Source organism: Arachis hypogaea, chromosome 16 (genome assembly GCF_003086295.3).
Source record: "Arachis hypogaea cultivar Tifrunner chromosome 16, arahy.Tifrunner.gnm2.J5K5, whole genome shotgun sequence".
NCBI lineage: Eukaryota > Viridiplantae > Streptophyta > Magnoliopsida > Fabales > Fabaceae > Arachis > Arachis hypogaea.
Genome location: NC_092051.1, coordinates 16,293,606 through 16,315,438, shown reverse-complemented (window position 1 = coordinate 16,315,438; position 21,833 = coordinate 16,293,606). Strand labels below are relative to the sequence as shown.

Here is a 21,833-nt window from a genome sequence, read left to right as displayed (position 1 = left end):
CGTTGCGCGCCGCTCGCCATTTCTTCTCCTCCTCCTTGCTCGGTCGCCGGTCATTGCTGCTCCTCGCTGGTTTCTGGTTTCTTCTAGTTCTGCTGCTTCTGCTTCTGATTATCAATTCTTCTGGTTTCTATTTTTTTTTTGTTCTTCTGATTCCATTATCCATTGTTTTTTCTGAGTTCTGGGTTCTGAGTTTTGATGATGATGATGATTTTCTGAGTTACGGGTTCTTGTTTTTCTTTTGTTGTTGTTGTTGTTCTGCTTTTGTTATTGTTGTTCTTTTGAGTTCAGATGATGATTTTCTGAGTTCTGAGTTCATTGATGTTGCTTCTGTTATGCTTCTGTTCTGCTTTTGCTTCTGTTCTGCTTCAGCTTCTGGTTTAGCTTATGCTTTTGGTTGATTTTGGGGAAGAAGGGGGAAGGGTATTTTCGTCTGAAGGACGATTTTAAAACAAACTGAAACCTTCAGGACCATTTTATAGCGAAAAAAAGGCTGGGGACTTAATAAATTTTCGACCTTTATGTTAGAGACCAAAATCGTACTTAACCCTAAATATAATGTAGGTAACAAGCAGTTTATTACCTCTATTACTATTTTACTAGGATTATACATCAAAATAGAAGATGAACTAATTATAATTTACAAGAACGTAGCAAACCACAAAAAATACCAATTTAATTTATTTCACAGCAACAAAAAACTTCTTAATTTCACAGCAACAAAAACACCAATTTAATTTAATTTCATACCAACAAAAAAAGTAGCCAGCGATGAAAAAGAGCAATCGGCGGAGTAGAGTAGTAGTAGACCAATGGCAATGACGAGACAAAATGGAGTAGGGGTGTTATCGGTTCAGTTTGATTTAGAGTAGTAGACCAACATATAGCGATATGTTTGGTTCCTATAAATACACAACCGTTTGGTTTGCTGTTTTTACAACAACCGAATCGAATCAAACTGAACCAATAGCAATTTGGTTTGGTCGGTTTTTTCAGTTTTTAATTTTTGATTAGCGAGCAGAATATGAATCACAATAAACAGATGTTTAAAATAGTCAATAAACTGAAATAACAAGAGTATATCACATCCAAATTCAATACATTTTCAATCCGAATAACTAAATATAAAACAAACACACATAAATAAACATAAAACAAACATACTTGAAAATGTATGACAAGTACCATCTTAAAATCAAACAAACCAACAAACACTTTAGAACTAAATAACAACGAAATCAACCCCATGATTGATCTGAATCCAAGCCACTGTCTGTTGACGAACGCACCATAGACTTAACATTTGCACCTTCAGCTTCAGATGTGGGTTTACTGGGCTGTTCATTACTTGCTAGCTGCATATATATAAAGATAACATATAAACAACATACAACAAATTATTATACACATAATTTATTATCAAACAACAAGAATTACAACAAATTTTACTAAACAATAAATTAGACCAGCAACTTTAAAAATTAGGGCTGTGACCATCAACAACAGAACCAGCAATAACCACAAATTTGACTCCAAAACTTAAAGTGGTGAATGTACTAACCTTTGAAGAAGACATTGTTGAGTTGCAGGATAAGGCTTCCACTTCTGCTATTTCTCGGCGAAGATAGCCTGTTGCGATGGAGACTTGGTGACGGAAAGGGCTTCTCGGACTTGGTGACTATGACGGTTCGTGGCGCCCTCTGGTCTTTGCTACTGCCGCGACGGAGAAGATCGTTGCGGTTGGGCCTCATGACGGCACGACGAAGAACAATGCAAGGGAACGACTTCTTGGATTGCGTGAGAAGGATGCAAGGGAGGGGGAACGATGCTATGGATGAGGGAAGGTTGGACTGTTAGAGGGAGGTAGCGAGGCGGTATGGATGGATAAGTGGAACGGAGAATGGAGACTTAGTCACTACTCACTCAGAACTCAGAAGCAAAAAATGAGAGGTTAGGGTTAGGGGAGGCGTTGAGTGACTTGGGGGTTTAGGGGTTTTTGTTGTTATGTTAAAGGGTAAAGCAATAAAAATATTGACACTCTATGTATATCTTCGATTCGGTTTTATTCGATTCAGTTTTCATCGAACCAATCGAAAACCAAACCAAATTGATTAATTTTGTTGGAAAAAAAACAAAAAAATACCTATTTTTTCAGTTTTCAAATCGGTTGTCGTAATTTTTGGTCTGGTTCGATTTTGCGATAATTTTCAGTTTGGTTCGGTAACTTACATCCTTAAGACGGAGGTAAATCAGAGTAGCAAATCAATGACAAAAATTTAGCAACAACGAGGTTGTTGGTAGAGGCAATGAGGGAGAGTAAGGCTGTTAGAAGTGGCGAGAACAAGATTGCTGAAAGCGGCGACGAATCTGCTAGTAAAGGCGATGAGCTCGCAAGTGAGAGCGAGTGAGCGTGGTGACTATGAGGATGAGTAAGGCTGCGAGTGTGGCAACTATTAAGTGAGGGTGAGTGAGGAAAAGACTTAAGAGAAGAAATTAGGATTTCTCAAATAATATATAAGGGATATGTTAGTAATTTCATACTAATGAATATTAGTTATACAAGTACCTATTGTCCTAATTTACCCCGCCCTACCCTATTATTAAACGGATACCCATTTCCTATCCTCGCACGGAGACAATGTCCCTATATTTTCCCCCGATGGGTAAATCTTTGTGAATACCCACTCCACCAGAAAAAATTGTCATCCCTAGCTAACACCCAAACACTAATTAAGTACATTTAAAAGTCATATCACATCTAAAAATGAGAAATTTTCCATCCAAAATGACCTAAAATCACAAAAGACCAAACTAAAAATATGTAATTGTTAAACATCAAAATTATATCAAACATTTTAAAAATTATACAAAAAACATAAAATTATGGACAACACAGGTACTTGTGTAGAGAAGAGAAAGTAGGCACGTTCAAGAGTTGGGTCGGGTTGGTTTAGATTTATCAGAGAGAAAGAGAACTAAACCAATAAAAATTTAATCGATTCAACCTGAATCAGGTAATTTTTTAAAAAGTGGACTCGAACCAATCCAAACTGATCAAATTTGAGTAGATTCGGTTTGAGTAATTGGGTGCCGATTGAAATTTAAATTAAAAAAAATTAAAAAATATGGAAAATATGTAAATATGTGATAGAAATAGAAATAACAAACAATAAAAAATAACATAATATGAAAGAGAACACTCAAAACATAAAAAAGACATAGAATACAAGAATTAAAAATGCTAAAAGGCATAAAACAGAACAAATTGGAAGAGAATAAAGTAAAAGCATACCATTATACTATAACAGCATTAGTAAAGCAGTGAGGTAAAATCTGACCACTAAGACCATAATAGAACCACACATTGAAGCACTGGAGCAGACCAGAGCAGCGAGTCAACAGAGAAGATGATGTGTAGCATTGACAAGGTACCGTGAAAAGCAACGGTGTTGGCCAGAGAAGATGGTGGGGAATTTGATGGTAAAGTAGGATAGTGGGAGACTCGAATGATAAACTGCTGTGAAATAGGGTGTAATGCCGTAAGTTGAAAAGATAATTTGGGGTAGGGGTGGCAAAGCGGGTAGTTTGCCTCGCCCGCCCTAAAAAGGGGATCGACCAACTTGTCCTGCCAAGTACAACGAACTCAAAATGCTAGCTCTCCTCACTTTATGGTGGGATTGGCGAGCCAGTGGGCTAACTCACTTAATTTTTTAAAAAATAAATAAAATTAATATAAAAAATTGGTAATTAAAAAAATTAAATGCAAATAAAAAAGTCAAATTACTATACAATATTTTTACTATCTTTTTTTCAAATTTTTAACTTTAATAAAATTGTTCAAAATAATATCCGTCAATAGAATCATCTTTATTTTAAGAAATAATTCATATAATTTGAGTATGTATATGAAAGTGTAAAATAAAATAAATAAAGTTAATAACAAAATGAAGAATAAAAAAAAAAGAAAAAATGTGTTTAAAAATGATATAATTGTTAATTTTGTAGCACTAATCAATCTTTTATTAAAAAAAAGAAAAATAAATAACTTTTGATTTCATGGACCGACTCGTCCCGCTCCATCAAAACATGCGGATTTGGTGAGTTCCAAATCTTAGTTTAACCTCTTTTTTTGTCGGATGTGGCGGATCGACCCGGCTGATTTGACTCATTTTTATCATCCATAGTGAGAGGGAGGGAATGAAAGAAAGAGAGATACTCAGGTTTGGTCACCATGAATGCAGTGTGAGTAAGCTCTTATTCTACCTTTGCTAGAGTTAAAGAGAGAAAAAAACGGATAGCAAGTGATTGCTAAAGAAATTAGAGTTAAGGTGACGACGATGGTAATATATATAATATAAAACTAGTTGGATAGTTGGTCAATTTAGGTTTTGCGAGCATGAATTTAGTATCTGAACAAATTAACAATATATTTAATAAGACGTAATTATCTAATGGGTATCAGAATTAATTAAATTGGGTCTGGTCATTTCAATCAAGTAATTAGATTATTTATATCCATAAATACTCCAAAAATAGGTGAATTGGAATTTTTTTTGAAAGGAAATAAACTCAACACACTAAGTAGAGCGTACAAGAGCTATAACATGAACTTTAGTAACACATATGTCATCTTCAGCATAGCTATTGATAACATAGTTTACTTTGATACAATTTCTTAGAGCAACAAAACGACCTAGTAACACAGTCCACCACATCTTTTGACTTATTCTAAAAAATGAACTCATTTCTACACAGTCAAATATTCCATATAACGGAAAAGAACTCCACTGACCATGTTTTTTGTGCGTCTTTTCTCAAGGACATCATCCTCCAGCTCTCAAAGTGCTCCTTTTTAGATCTTGGGATGCTTCATGCACGACTCATATAATTAATCCATGCGGACTACACCTGCCAAACATATTCATACATAGGTGAATTGGAATTACAGATTACTTAGATTCACTATTATTGTGAAAATGAGAACGATAATTCAAATAATTTTGTTATGATTTTTTTCTATTTTAATTTATAAAAATACTATGTACCCAAAAATATTTATTTATTATATATTTTTATATAAATATATATTATTTAATTAACTTTTAATGTATATATTATATTTTAATATATTTTTATATAAATAACTAAGTTGACAGCATATTTTTAGTATATATATTGTATAATTGTTTAATTTATTAAAAAAGAGATAATAATTTTATTTTTTAATTTAAAATCAGATAAAAGAAAAAGCCAATGCATATGAGCTAAAATTTGACACTTGATTCTCTGGTAGAAAAAAGATAAACTATTTAAAAAAAATTAATCAAGAATATAAGTTAAAATTATTATTAATATAAATTTTAAAATTTTATTTTATTTGATATATAATAAATATATTAAAAATTTAAATTTTATTTGTCTTTTGAAAAATGATTATAATTAATAATTTCAATTTATATTTTAAAGACACGTATTAATTAAATTTATCCGTAGTAAATCGACCAGACAAACAAGGATGGTTCTTGACAGTGTTCCAGACAAGAATGGAGAACAAAAGAGGAAAAAACAAAAATCTAAAAACAAATTAGAAAAAAATAGAAAACGACAAAGGGGAAGTGGCCCCGGGGATGAATGCTGCCCGCGCGTGTTTTTCACATCCTCGGAAAAGTTCTCACGATAAAATGGCGAAAAACAGGATGAGACTTGACATTGAAGAGTTAATAAATTGAGATTATCGGTTCAAAGCGAAAGCGACAGTACGAATAAAAAAGATGGGGTTCGAGTGGACGTGTGTTGCGAATATTCACTAGATTTGAATAACTAGTTTCGAATCCGCGACACTCTTGTAGTTGCCTTATCAGTCACGAAATGATAAGCTATCATAAATTCAACTCACTTATCATATATGCAGTTCTACTTATCTCTGATAGGTCAGTAGAAAAAGAAAGACCCTGTACAAACGCATCGAAGATAGCGAGACCAAGTCTCTCAAAGTTCTCCCTCTCTCTCTACCTCTCTCTCTCCTCCCTTATCCGCAGCCTTTCAAACCCTAGAAATTCTCGAACTTGGAGCTCATATATCGCTCAACAACCTCTTAATTCTTAAGGATTTTGGGGTTGCGGAGTGTATGTGACTTCAGATTTGGAGTCGAGTTTGTGTGGATTGGTTCTGATTTCTCTCCGTTTCGCGAAATTGAAGTTCCCGGCTATTTTTCTTTTCGGGTCTCAAGGTTTTGGGTTCGGGTTTTTCCCGTTTGAAGATCGGTTCTCGAAGATTGAAATTATTGGTAGGGTTTCAGATTTAGGAGCTGCTATGACTTCTCTGAGCAGAGAATTGGTGTTTCTCATACTCCAATTTCTGGAGGAGGAAAAGTTCAAAGAGTCGGTGCACAAGTAAACACCCCTTTCTCTATTTTTTTTAAAAAAAAATTTGTTACCCCCCTTTTTTGGTTTTAGTTTAATTTGTCTGCTTCTTTTCCTGCAATCTATTTTGTTGTGGTTTAAGATAATTATCAATAGGCAGGAAGCAATTCATAATTCACGCAACAGAACAGAGGGAAAGTGTTTATGTTAAAATTATGTTATGTTATTTATATATGATTGCTTGTTGAAAGGGCCGTTAGGAAATCTATTTGTCTGAACTTTGAAAGGCTTTCATCTTTACGTCTTTTGTGATGGTCAATATTATTGAAAATTAGCCGAATAATAAAGAAATGAGGTGGGAAAACGCTTTTGAAATTTTGTACTAATGCTGATTTTCTTGTGAGTTTGAAAGCTTTGTAATTTGGATGTGGATAACTTAATCACGGAGCTGTGTGATTATAAACTATCTAAATGTTGATCTGTGTATAGTTTATAATGAAGATACAGGTGGTTTATAAATATATATTGTACTTTAGACAAAGATGTTTTACTTTGTTGGCTGTTATTTCACCTAGTAGAAGGTTAAGAATTGCCTGCCTAATTAGAGTTGAGACAAGATAAAATGATCATTCTTCCTCTTCATTTGCTGAGCATTTCTCATTTCATACATGAAGATGACACTAGCTACTTGTTCATGGATGCAGGCTTGAGAAAGAGTCGGGGTTTTTCTTCAACATGAAATACTTTGAGGAAAAAGTACAGGCTGGCGAATGGGAAGAAGTTGAGAAGTATTTGGCAGGGTTTACAAAAGTTGATGATAATAGATACTCCATGAAAATATTCTTTGAAATCAGGAAGCAGAAATATCTTGAAGCCCTTGATAGGTATATATTACTTTGTACCTTCTTGAAATCTGATTGTATTTGTCCTTATTTTGGTATATTCATCTTTTGTTTCTCTCTTGCTTTTTAAATTTTAGGCAAGACAAGGCAAAGGCTGTTGAGATATTAGTGGGTGATTTAAAAGTGTTCTCCACCTTCAATGAGGAACTATACAAAGAAATTACGCAGCTGTTAACGCTTAATAATTTCAGGTAATATTTGTAGTCTATGTAATGCAATGGCGTTTTTATTCCCGAGTCATATTTATCAAATTGTTTCATATTTTTTATTTTTTTGGACCTATAGACCTACTAAGCTATGATATTTTCCTTGTCATGGCATATGCCAGGGAGAATGAGCAGCTGTCCAAGTATGGTGACACCAAAACTGCGCGCGGGATCATGTTGATTGAGCTTAAAAAGCTGATAGAAGCAAATCCACTTTTCCGTGATAAGCTTATCTTCCCTACACTTAAATCATCAAGATTGCGGACCTTAATTAATCAAAGGTATGGAAGCTGTAGCTTTAGATAAATTAGCAGAGCCATGAGTCTGACTGATTTTCTCTCTGATCAGAAGACCTTGCTGTGGTTTTTATTTTATTTTATTTTTTTTAACCCCAGTTCATTGTTTGTTGGATTACTTTTGTGAACTGATTGATAAGTGAAATGTGTGGATTTTTCCTTCATGCCGCACCCAAACATTATATCTTTTAGTTTTACACACTACTTTTAACAACTTATGTGTCGTGTTCCTTATTTTTCCTAATCTTTTCTTTGTTCCTTATCAATGCAGTCTGAATTGGCAGCACCAGCTTTGCAAAAACCCCAGGCCAAACCCAGATATAAAGACACTATTCACTGATCACACATGTACTCCTCCTAATGGTCCTCTAGCACCTGCACCTGTCAATCTTCCAGTTGCTGCTGTTGCAAAGCCTGCTGCCTATACTTCACTTGGAGCACATGGTGTATGAAACCTTATCTTAGAAAATTGTTTTGTCACATGTTTTATTGATTATGAAGCTAGTTAATCATGTTGATTAATGAATATTTGCTTTCATTTATTTTGTGTAGCCATTTCCGCCTGCTGCAGCAACTGCTAATGCAAATGCTTTGGCTGGTTGGATGGCTAATGCGTCAGCTTCATCATCTGTCCAAGCAGCTGTTGTGACGGCATCAAGCATGCCACTCCCACAGAATCAAGGTTATAAAGATATAGTTACTTTCTTTTTGGATCAAGAGGGAAAAGGGGGGGGGGGGGGGGACTTTGACAACTTTGATTGTGTCCGGATGAGGACATACATATTCTGTAGTTTCACAGTGCAAGTGTTTCTCATGAATTAATTACTATTGCCATTTTCCAAAATTAGTGTCTATCTTGAAGAGGCCGAGGACACCTCCAACAGCTCCTGGCATGGTTGATTATCAGAATGCTGCCGATCATGACCAGCTAATGAAAAGACTTCGGCCTGCTCCTTCTCTAGAGGAGGTAGTTCTGATAATTTTCAGACTTCCTGTTTAGCATAGATGTGCTTTGGGTATTTGCTCCTTAGCTGCATAGGGCTTCAGACTTTGTAATGGTTAATTAACCACATCATTCTGGTTTCATTTCTTGAAATTTAGGTTTCCTATCCGACAGCCCGACAAGCTTCTTGGTCACTGGAAGATCTACCAAGAACAGTGGCTATGACTTTACATCAAGGCTCCTCTGTGACAAGCATGGACTTTCATCCTTCTCACCAAACCTTACTTCTTGGTATATTCAATTGTTGTGGATATAACATTTGTTCACTATGATAATGCCCCACCCAATAATAATAATAATAATAATAATAATAATAACTTCATATATTTCTGATGGCAGTTGGATCTAACAATGGTGAAATTGCCCTCTGGGAACTTACTTTGCGAGATAGATTGGTTACAAAGCCATTCAAGATATGGGATATCTCAGCATGTTCATTACCATTTCAGGTTTTAATTATTTTTTTAAATTATTTTAATCTACTATGCATACCAAGGAGTGTTTCTTTTCCTACATTACCATTAATTGCATTCGGACCACCAACAGACCACCACTATTTAATCTGGGAGTGGTGCTTGAGATTTCAAAACCTTTTGGAATCTCATAATTGATATTTTTTGCAGGCTGCTGCGGTCAAAGATGCCCCTATTTCTGTCAGCCGTGTTACATGGAGCCCTGATGGAAGTTTTGTGGGTATGTGATGTTCAAAAACCATTTTATGTTGTCTGATGTTTGCATCATCTAATTGGTTGGTTTTTTCCATATAGGTGTCGCATTTACTAAACATTTGATTCACTTGTATGCCTACACTGGTTCAAATGAGCTAACTCAGCGCATAGAGGTGAGATTATTTTCAACAAAGTGAAATTGTTCTTAGAAAAATCAACTGGAAACTTATGATTTACAGTGTGAGGTACATTTTCTTGTTGGTTCAGGTTGATGCCCACATTGGTGGTGTGAACGACTTGGCATTTGCTCATCCCAATAAGCAACTTTGCATTGTGACTTGTGGGGATGATAAGTTGATAAAGGTGCATAAAATCTACTCATTGTAATCTTCAGATAAGAAAAATTAACTATTTGTTTTGTCTAAAGGAGAAAATCTTAATAGGTGTGGGATTTAACTGGGCGAAGACTATTTAACTTTGAGGGGCATGATGCACCTGTATATTCCATTTGTCCTCACCACAAGGAGAACATACAGGTACAATAATATATGATAGATTCTTTAATTAGTTTATGTCTTGCTTGCGTTGCATGCCATATTTTCTGCATTACTTTATTTATAAGGATTGGTGTTTGTAAATTTTGATTGATGATAGCTCTGTTACTAATTGATTTAAGAAGTCCATCGGAGTCATGTCTCACAAGCCCTGAATGTTAGTTTTGTTTTCAAGATTTATGTGTGGATATTGTATATGGTTGCACTATTCTGTTTAATACTGTGTTCATTGGTATTAAATTTTGTTATTGTAACTCTGCAGTTCATATTTTCAACTGCCATCGATGGCAAAATAAAAGCCTGGCTATATGATAACATGGGTTCCAGGGTTGACTATGATGCCCCTGGTCACTGGTGTACTACAATGCTTTATAGTGCTGATGGGAGTAGGTAAGGTGGATTTGTGTGTGGATATTTCGTGTTAAGTTTGGATATTGAATATTTGACATGTTGAATGAAACTGATTCCTTCCCCTTCCCCTCCCCCTCCCCCTCCCCCCCCAAAAAAAAAAAACAAAAACACAAAAGACTGTTTTCTTGTGGGACAAGTAAAGATGGAGAGTCATACCTTGTTGAGTGGAATGAAAGCGAAGGAGCCATCAAGAGAACATACAATGGTTTCAGAAAGAAATCTGCTGGTGTTGTGCAGTTTGACACAACTCAAAATCGATTCTTAGCTGCTGGAGAAGAAGGTCAAATCAAGTTTTGGGACATGGACAATATTAATGTTATTACTAGCACTGATGCTGATGGTGGACTTCAGGTACGTTTTAACATCTTAGTTCATCTGAGTGCGACTCTTTATGAAGATATCCCCTCATGTGTTTGTACCCTGTTTAGGGCCTTCCACGCCTGAGATTCAACAAGGAAGGAAATCTTCTTGCTGTTACTACTGCAGACAATGGATTCAAAATTCTTGCCAATGCTAGTGGTCTTAGATCTTTAAGAACGATTGAAACTCCAGCTTTTGAAGCATTGAGATCACCCATTGAATCTGCAGCAATCAAGGTTGGGAAACAGTTCCTCATTTCTGCTTAGTTCTTTGTTATATTTGGATCAAAATTCTTACAATGTGCACTTGAGTTATGTTAATTAGGCATCCGGCTCTGCTGCTGTTAACGTTAGTCCTGTCAACTGTAAAGTGGAAAGGAGCTCCCCTGTCAGGCCTTCTCCAATTCTTGTATAAAACTATCCCTGTGAACTCAATACAATATGCATGATTACAATGTTTACATACTGACTAGTCATAACATTTAGGGAGTATTTTAGGTAATATGATGATGCATTTCGTTTGATCTGTACAAACATGCACGATCATGTAGTACAAGCTTCTGGTAATAGTAATTATATTATGCTATAACCTTGCATGCAATCGATGGCAATCTTTTGGATATTATTGTTTGATGTCTGAAGTGGAATGAGCTGGCTAAGTTTTTTTGTATCTTACTCTTTATTAAGTCACTTATTTTGCATGAATCATATGCATCTTATTACTTGTATACCAAAGTTGATCAAATTCTCCATTTTCAACAAAGAATGGAGTTGATCCCGCAGGTCGAAATGTTGAGAAACCAAGAATTGTGGAAGATGCAATTGATAGAACTAAACCATGGCAGCTGTCTGAAATTCTGGATCCAGTCCAGTGTCGGTTAGTAACCATGCCTGACAGCACAGATTCTTCCAGCAAGGTTTGTTTACTGTTTGATTGTATGAAAGTGGGATTGCGATTTTCATCTGTCAAGTTTTTTCTGTGAACTTATTTAACTCTCTTGTGCATAGGTTGTTCGACTTCTATATACAAACTCTGGTGCTGGTCTCTTGGCACTTGGTTCAAATGGTGTTCAGAAGCTGTGGAAATGGACACGCGGCGAACAGAATCCCACTGGGAAGGTAATCTTAGCAGAATATATAACCGCTCAAATCCTTTCTTGTGTATGTTGTGTGTTTCTTTCACCCTTTTCATAGCGAACAGACTTCTTACACGCATGATTGCAGGCAACTGCCAGTGTTGTTCCACAACATTGGCAACCCAACAGTGGTCTTCTTATGACCAACGATATCTCAGGTGTCAATCTTGAAGAAGCAGTTCCTTGCATTGCACTCTCAAAGAATGATTCATATGTTATGTCTGCCTGTGGTGGGAAGGTTTCATTATTCAACATGATGACGTTCAAGGTATGCATTCAAATAAACTAACCCTGGTAATTCTTAGTTGCTAATTTTTCTAGTTACTTATGGTTCAGTGTGTTCCAGGTAATGACAACATTCATGCCACCACCTCCTGCCTCTACTTTTCTGGCTTTCCATCCTCAGGATAACAACATAATTGCCATCGGAATGGAGGATTCTACCATTCATATTTATAATGTCAGAGTTGATGAGGTGGGCACAATCTCTGATTTCTTGTTTTTAATTTTTATAATAATATTTTCAAACAATCTCATTTTCTTTTGGTTCATATTATAGGTGAAATCAAAATTGAAGGGACACCAGAAACGTATTACTGGTTTAGCCTTCTCAACAAATCTCAACATCCTTGTTTCATCAGCTGCTGATGCTCATGTATGTCCTTTAACTGTTCTCCTTTCATTCAAGATTAAAGTCATGGGAAATCAATTGTGCAAATCAAGTGCCTAATAATTTATGATTCTTTGGTGGTGATCCGTTGTTAGTTTTCCATCTTTTCACTAGAGATTATCCCATGATATTTGGATTGCTTCGGTGTAAAAAATAATAGAATAGCCTTGTTTGATATCGGTGATCTTTCTGAAATTAATAAATATTTTTACTTCATTATAATTAGCGAGTCCGATAGGAATTGTACCATATGCAATATGTCGTTGCTGTTTAATACTATTTTATGTATAGTTTCCATAAGCTTATAATTTTCCTTTTCATTACAGTTTAATCTATTGAATTATTTTGTACAGCTTAGCGTGTGGAGCATTGATACATGGGAGAAAAGAAAATCGGTTCCAATACAGCTACCTGCTGGAAAGGCGCCCACTGGTGACACTAGAGTGCAGTTTCATTCTGACCAACTACGCTTATTGGTAGCCCATGAGACTCAATTGGCAATATATGACGCCTCTAAGATGGAACGCATTCGGCAGGTATGGAATGTCTCCTGTGGTATTGATAGAACTGCTGGTTTTTAACAAGAAAAATAAACTGAGATATGCTTATAAATTGATTGTCTGCAGTGGGTTCCACAAGATGTTCTTCCTGCTCCTATATCATATGCAGCTTATTCCTGCAACAGTCAGTTAATTTACGCTACATTCTGTGATGGCAATACTGGAGTTTTTGATGCGGATAGCTTGAGACTACGATGTCGTATTGCACTATCAACATATGTGCAATCAGCAACTTTAAGTGGGTAAGTTAAGAGTACTGGTTGGACTATTCATATTTTTTAAATATCAAATTTGGTTTTGATTTATTTATTGTGATATGTTTCTTTCATTTCGATGCAATAAAAATGTTTCTGCATCATAGTGTTCTGGACTCGATCTGTGTTGTTTGTATATTGCAGAAGCCAATCTCTGTATCCTGTTGTTGTCGCCGCGCATCCAATAGAGGCGAACCAATTCGCGGTTGGATTGACAGATGGGTCTGTGAAAGTAATAGAGCCCAGTGAATCAGAGGGTAAATGGGGAACTAGTCCACCCATTGATAATGGAATATTGAACGGTAGAGCAGCATCTTCTTCTACAACAAGCAACCACACACCCGAGCAGGCACAACGATAAACAAGATTCATTGTATCATAATTAGCATTTTTATTCTTTTAATCTGTAATTTTATCAACATGGATTTTTAGATTTTTATTTTCCACCTCCCATGTCCTTCAAGGTATGGTCTGGGTCAGCTTGAACATAAAACGGTACATGTTTAGATGTTAGCTCCTGTATACCTAAATTTGTTACTAGCCAACTATGATTACATTATTGGTATTTCATTGTAGTGTTCCTGTTATCAACATTGCGAATATGTTCATTCTTACATTACATCAGAGCACACAGTTCTGCTGCACTTATGAGTTGGTTATGTAATTCTAGTAAAAGTATATATGTATGATTATTTATTTTTGTTGCTCAAGACATGTATAGTGAGGAAAAGTTTTTTAAGGCTTACACTTCGTATAATTTTGTTATGAATTACAACACTCTTTTAATGATTTCGTTATGAATTTTGTTAAGAGCGTTGCAAATTCAGTCGGAACAGGTATACCTATTGATTATTGAATATACAAGAAGTAAATCGTTCATGTAACTTATTTTATTTAACAATAACTTACATAGCAATGATTTATAATTTTATAAAATATAACTCTGCTCATTTCTGTCATTGACTATTTTTTAAAATTTAAATCAACAATTGAGATAATTAATGGACTTCATCTTCAGAAGTGTGGATTGTTCTTTAGAAGCCAAGGCAATACTAATCGAAACAACTATAGTTGGTATTCGGTAGTTGTATAGTTTGAACTTTGAACTTTGACATAAAGTAGAGATGAATATTGCCGTTGACATAATAATCTCGCTTTTTTATTCAGTACTTTAGTGGGTTTTGGTTTGAGACGAAGCTGTGTTAAGACATTTTCGACAGAAAAAATATAGAGATAGTAACAAAAGATATATACTTTTTTATTATTCTTATTAATTTTTTATAATTGTATTTTTTTTTTATCATTTTTTGTCTAATTTTTTTTGTATAAAAAAAGTGTAAATTAAATTTTATAATTTATTTTAGTTTATCATCAAATAAAATATAAAAATATTAATTTTTGTGTCTATATTTACTGTGTCTCATTTTTAATATCTTGTATTGTCCTATTTTCAGAACTAAATGTAACCTGGCACCAGATTCGATGGTCCCAAGATATTTGGACCATTAAATGGTCCCATAACAAAACATGTTTTTTAAATTTTTTAATAACGGTTAAATAGTCTTTATTTAATTTTAATTACAAATTAATTTTTTATATATTATTTAATTTAAAAATTTATTTTTATTTTATCATTTATCTATCATGTTTATTGATAATAAAAAACTAAAACAATAACAAATTAGATCTTTCATTAATCATAATAAATATTTTATAATTTTAATCGATCATAATTTTATCATTGATCCAGTTACATACGTATTGGGTTAAAAAAATCGGATTTGTTAGAAATTTAATCGATTGGAATTGATACACAATCGATTGAATTTTGCAAGGCTTGTGGAGTTTTTCTTATTCAATCAATTGAAATCATCAAAGCAATTTGGGTTTAGTTAATTCAATCGATTGGTTCTGTTACACATAAAAATAACCAATCAACATTCTTAGAGGTATTTATCGTCCCATTCATACTTCTATATACGGAAATAAGTCATATTTAACCAGAATTTTTTCTCATTATAAATTAAAAAAAAAACTATTATTTTTTCAATAAAAATAATACTTATTTCTGTGTACTCTTGTGTATTTTTAGGAGACTATAATGGTTGTCAGTCTATTGTGAAGTTTAAGAATTTGAGTTAGCCATTATTTTTAGAATTTGAAATGAAGAACTCTGCATAAAAAAACTCGTATTTGGGAAATTAAAATTGAAAATGGAGTTTTGAAAAATAATAATTTTTTTATTTTATTTAAAGAAAAATTAATTGGGTAATATGACCTCGATTGGGTAATATGACCAATCCATTGAATAAGCAAAACCCCACATGTCTTGCAAAATTCAATAGATTGTGTATCAATTCCAATCGATTGAAGTTTGGAAAACTTGAATTTCAATCGATTAGTTTGTGCATCCAATCGATTGAAATTTTAACAAACACGATTTTTCCAACCCAATACTTATGTAACTGAATCAATGATAAAATTATGATCGATTAAGATTGCAAAATATTTATTACTATTAATGGAAGATCTAATTTGTTATTGTTTTAGTTTTTTATTATTAATAAACATGATAGATGAATAATAAAATAATAATTTATAAAATAAAAAATAAATTTTATAATTAAATAATATATAAAGAATTAATTTATAATTAAAGTTAAATAAAGAGTATTTAACTATTATTAAAAAAATTAAAAAAATATATTTTATTATAAAATTATTTAATGATCCAAACATTTTAGGACCATCGAATTTTTTACCATGTAACCTTAGGAACCATGCTCTATGTAGGCTTCATATTTGATTCAAATTTTTATGTGTAGGAACTTTTTCCCAACCACCCCCTTAAAAAAATAAAGAGGAATTCTTGAAAACTATTGCACTAGTATATTTTGCTATTTATATCCAACTTTATCTCCTAACTACAAGTCAAAGGATTGATCAAATTTGATCCGAACAATCGAGTTTATGTTAGCTAGGACTATAAACATACAAAAAGGTTACCTCATTTTTGTAAGTGAATTTTTGTGGAGTTAGAGACTACTTACTCTAAAGGTATTATCAATTCAAGAGAAAGGGATGATCATGGATACCGAAACTGAGTTTTAAGTTTTGATTCAATCTATATGCTTCGTACTGTCTTGAAATAATTATTCTTTTTCATAATAATAGTAAGACATTTTTGTTTCTCTCTTTCTGTTGATAATATATTTACTCTATATTTTATTCTCTGTAATAGGACTAGTGAAATGTTTAAGTAATATGTATAAGATCATTCATTCAAACTACATTATCATTTGTCAACTATAAGTGTACTTTAGACGACATATCTAACCATTTTAGGATATTTTTAATCCACTCTACTTAAAGAATTTCACGAAGGAACAACTTGGATGTGTTTTATAGGTCTTTCTTATTTTTAACTACAAAAATTCTTCGCATACAAGCGATTAAGGCTTGTAAGCTTTACAAGTCCAATTAAAACTAACGCTTAAAACGCGCTTTGAACCGTTCTTCTTCTTCTTCGTCTTCTTCTTCTTCTTTTCTTTTATTTCTTGTCTTCTCTTTCTCCTTTTTCTTCTTCTTCTTACTACACGTTCTTCTTCCTCTTCCTTCTCTTCTACTTCTTTTCTTTCGTTTCTTGCCTTCTCTTTCTCCTTCTTCCACTACCAAAAATATGGTGATTAGCCACGGAAAAAATCGTGGCTAAAATCAAGAAATTCCGTAGCGATTAAGCTTTAGAACGAATACATTTCCGTGGCTAACAAGGGCGACGCCTTTTCAGTTAGCCACGGTTTTCGTCCGGTTAGCCACAGTTTTATGATGCGTGGAGACATTTGAATAGCCACGGTTTTTATGTTATTGGCCACACTCTAAACCGTGGCTAAATGACAACAGTGTAACCAACAAGTATAGCTTTGCCACAATTTTTCCGTGGCTAATATTGGTAAGCTGGGCTTTTTTCCCACATTTTTTCTGTGACTAAACATTGTTAGGTTATTTAGCCACGGTTTTTTCGTGGCTAATCATAAAAGATAAATTAATATATATATATATATATATATATATATATATATATATAAAATAAAGATGCTACTTAGAACAAAATTATTTTATACAAAATTAAAAAGATTAGCCATATCCATATAAGTAATATTTTTAGTAATAAAAATATGAAATTTAAGTAACAGTGTTGAAAAGCAAATATCATGAACTAAATGAGTTTAAACTATTATAAAATCAAGTATTAGAATGTATCATTATTAGATCTCTAACGTCTTCATTAGAATACCTGCAAAAATATTCAAATAAGATTGTGTTATCTCAATTCATGAAAAAAAAAGTTCCAAGATATTATTTAAAATAATATTTTAATGTAGTTAAAAAAAAAAAGGTAAGAATGCATACCCAATAATGCTGAGTTTTCATTTTCACAACATAAAATATCTTATTGAACTCGTCATCAATCAATATATATATTGCTAGACTTGATATCCTGGTGAACAACTTTCAATTCAATTGCTTCATGTAAGTAAATAAGCAAGCCTGTCAAGAATAAAGGTAAAATAGAGAGTGATATTAATGATATTTTCTCATATTAAAATTTAACTATAGTATTATTTAACGAGACAAACGAATACTATTAGCGAAATATTGGATTGCAATCAAAACCATTTAGAGAAAAAGAACTTAAAGTAAAAATAAAAATGTGTTAGAAATTACTAAGGTCAATATTTTAAAGTAGAAAGTTGAGCTTATCAGGTAACTATCGAATAAAACTTTCATGCGGACCTCCCATGTAAGTGTCCCTTATTCCATGGCAACATGCATCCATTACTCTAAGTTACCATTATTCGCATATTCATCCATTAGCAGCTTAAATATTGAAACAAACACTAAAGCAAAAATACTATTGATAATACAAAGAAATAGATAATTAGATACTATGTACTCGGGAGTTGTGAGAGCACAGATAATAACTTAAAGAAGTGCAACTTTATTCAACGTTGGTATCAGGACCTTTAACATTGTCTTCTACTTAGTTCAAATTTATCCATATTCATATAAGTTTCAATAATTACAAAGCTACAAAGCTAAATTAAAAGTTGAACAATTTAAAAGAAAACACAAACTTGCATGGAGATCCCAGCATCGACAAGAGCCAAAGTTGCAGCATTGATACACGCAGATCAAAGAATTAGTGAATGGTCAAAAAAAAGTCTTTTAAATACAAAAAAAAAGTAAAGATCAAAGAGAATATTAGATAAACATAAAAAAGGACTGCTTAGGATTCCTTCCATTCTTCGTTGTAATTCAGGATTGCCTGCAAAATCTTGATTTCCGCTATTTTGGGACCTTCTTTGGTGACTTAAGGCTGAAATTTATTAAGGATACAGAGAAACTGAACAATAGTGTGAACCTGTGAGGGAGTTCTTCTAATTTTCTAGTGAGTGGGCTTTACTTTGGTGTTGAGTGAAAATTACTTTTAAGTTTTCTGCCCAAAATTTCACTTGTATTATTATAAAAGTTCATTTAAATTTATTTCAGTAAAGTAATTGAGATTTTTAATTTAAATTAGTAGTTAACTATAAAAAATATATAAATTATAATATATACCATATTTCAAAGACGGTACATACTAATTACTGTTTCAAAAATAAACTTACGTTAATTTATGTTGGATATTTTTTTTACTAAATTAATAAAAAGATAATAAAAAAAATAAAAAAATAAAATTTAGAAAAACTAATGCATATTGTAAATTAGAGACAAAAAAAATATACTCTTTTTTATCATGAATTTTATATATGCTTTTAACATTCATTCTCAATTAATTAAAGCAATAAGTATATACTCTTTTTATACTATTTCAACTAATGCATCTTTTAGTCACCAAAAAAATTAATGCATCTTCGGTTACTCAATGCTGAATTTATTAAGGATACGAAAAGACTGAACAATAGTCTGAACATATGAGAGAGTTCTTCCAATTTTTTAGTGAGTGGGCTTTACTTTGGTGCTAAATGAAAATTATTTTTTTCCGCCCAAAATTTTACTTGTGTATTGTAAACGTTCATTTGAATTTATTTCAGTCAAGTAATTGAGATTTTTAATTTAAATTAATAGTTAACTATAATAAAAAAATATAAAATTATTATTATATATCATATTTCAAAGACAATACATACTAATTAGGATTATGGATTTTGACTCGGATTTTAAAAAATAAAAAAAGATTGCCAAAGAAAAAAATATTAAAATTTTGTAACTATTTCAAAAATAAATCTACGTTAACTTATGTCGGATATTTTTTTATTAAATTAATAAAAAAATAAAAAATAAAAAAATAAAATTTAGGAAAATTAATACATATTGTGAATTAGGGACAAAAAAAAAATATACTTTTTTTATTATGAATTTTATATTTTTATCATTCATTCTCAATTAATTAGAGTTATAAGTATGTACTCTTTTTATATTATTCCAACTAAAGCATATCTTATCAATTGAAAATGGCCGGAAAGGAGAGAGAAAAAATCATCGACAAACTAAATAAGTCTGCACCCTTAAAAATTGAAATTTATTATTAAGGTTTAAATTTGGAAAAAGTAGAAACTACATATAAAATTTTTGAAAGAGATGGAAGAAAACACTAGAAGCTAATTTAAAAGTAGACATCGTTTGATTTCGTCACGGTGAACATTGGATCTGTGGTAATTGAGAGAGTCCAATTCAAATTGGCCACAGACAAACAAAAACGTGGGAAACTTTCGCACAATTTAACCACGGAAAAGCAAAACGTTGCAAGTGATTACGACGATCATGAAAATTTGCCACTACTTCTTGTTCGTAAGTATTTTCCCGTGGTAAACTACCGTATTTCTGGTAGTGTTCTTCTTCTTACTGCACGTTCTTCTTCCTCGTCTTCCTCTTCTTCTTCTTCATTTACGTGTTTTTCTCTCTGTTTTTTTTTTCTTCGTTATTCTCGATTTTCATTGTTTTTTGACATCAACCTCTGAAATCGTTTTTGAAGAAGAAGAAGCAGCAGAAGATGAGGAGGAGAAAGAGAAAGAGTTCTGAATTATGCATAAGGTGTACTTAAACAAATTTTGGGTGTATTTCTTAAATCCTTTGGGTGTATTTCTATAATCATTTGGGTGAATTCCTATAATCGTTTGGGTGTATTTCTGTAATCGTTTTGGTGTATTTCTGAAGTTCCATTATCTTCAAAACGATTTCAAAGCTTGATTTCAGAAATCATGAAAATCGAAAAAAAACGAAGAAGAAGAAGAAGAGGAAGAAGAGGAAGAGGAAGAGGAAGAAGAAGAAGAGTCGTTCATAATACATGGTGAGTGTAGCGCTTTAAAAACAGAAAACTGTTATATAATGCATTAAAAGGCCCGTATGTGTAGCAGACCTTTTTTAATTATTTGTTAGATATGAGTGGAGAAATTAAATAAAAAAAAAAAACAAATAATCTTTTACCTTTCCAATGTCATCACATTATATGTTTGGTTTGAAAAATAGATCCATGTATACGATATATATGACATTATGGAACTATGCAAATTGTACTAAAAAAATTATATTGCTGATAAACATGATTTCAAAAAATATGAGCAACAAATAAATCTTTAAAATATTTAAATATAACAAAAAAATAATAAATATTTTGATGAGATGTTTTTAAATATAATTAAAAAATGAGATATTTTTATACCTAAAAAATTTGTTGGTTTTGTATCTAATGAATTATTTTTGTGAATAATTGAAAAGTTTTTTTAAAAAAAATCTAATGATTGAATTTTTTTTTATTATCTTTTGCATGAACTTTTTAAATACTTATCAAAACGTTTCTAACAAAATTCGAATAAAATACAAAATATTTGTCAAATATAAAATTTATTTATTGCTTATAAAAGAAAAAAAAAAGATATTTTATTATTTTTATCATATTTTTAAAATTATTTTTGTGAATGATATACTTTTCTAAAACTTTTTAATAGTTTACCTATAACACTATTTAAGGGAGAATTTTAAAATTCTTGCAATATTAATGTTCTAACAATTTTAGTCATTCGCCTCTATTATAAAAAATATATATAATATATTAATTAAAATCAACCCATAAAATTATTAAAACACTAGTATTTTAAAAATAATTGAAAATGTTTCTACTACTTAATTACCATATTTTTGTTTTTGTGTTCGAGCAATCGTGCCTAACTAATAATGATTTAGTAAGATGTAAGTGCGTCACAAGTGACGTAGAATAAGAGATACTAATTAATCTTCAACCGATAGGAGACAAAAGTATTATTAAGACAAATTAAAGTTGATGAAGACGATGCGGGATCTGAACCTTGACTTAATAAATGCATTTCATATTTTACAATTACACTGTTAAGATTTTCAGTGATCCTTTATTTGTTTTCTTAATAAGGCTGTAATA

General features: G+C 32.2%; 1 protein-coding gene across 1 annotated transcript; it reads left to right on the top strand.

Annotated features, from left to right (window-relative positions):
• The first annotated feature begins 5,789 nt into the window (after positions 1-5,789).
• On the top strand, positions 5,790-14,088 carry LOC112758067 (topless-related protein 3). The gene is made up of 25 exons (XM_025806642.3): positions 5,790-6,389; positions 7,064-7,243; positions 7,339-7,452; positions 7,590-7,748; positions 8,035-8,209; positions 8,316-8,445; positions 8,612-8,730; positions 8,865-8,997; positions 9,106-9,215; positions 9,390-9,459; positions 9,534-9,607; positions 9,702-9,797; positions 9,878-9,970; positions 10,251-10,378; positions 10,516-10,750; positions 10,828-10,995; positions 11,084-11,167; positions 11,523-11,675; positions 11,767-11,877; positions 11,983-12,162; positions 12,241-12,369; positions 12,454-12,549; positions 12,918-13,100; positions 13,191-13,366; positions 13,523-14,088. Exons 1-25 carry the CDS (start codon positions 6,310-6,312, stop codon positions 13,737-13,739), a joined length of 3,393 nt encoding a protein of 1,130 aa, XP_025662427.1. The 5' UTR covers positions 5,790-6,309; the 3' UTR covers positions 13,740-14,088.
• Positions 14,089-21,833: the final 7,745 nt, after the last annotated feature.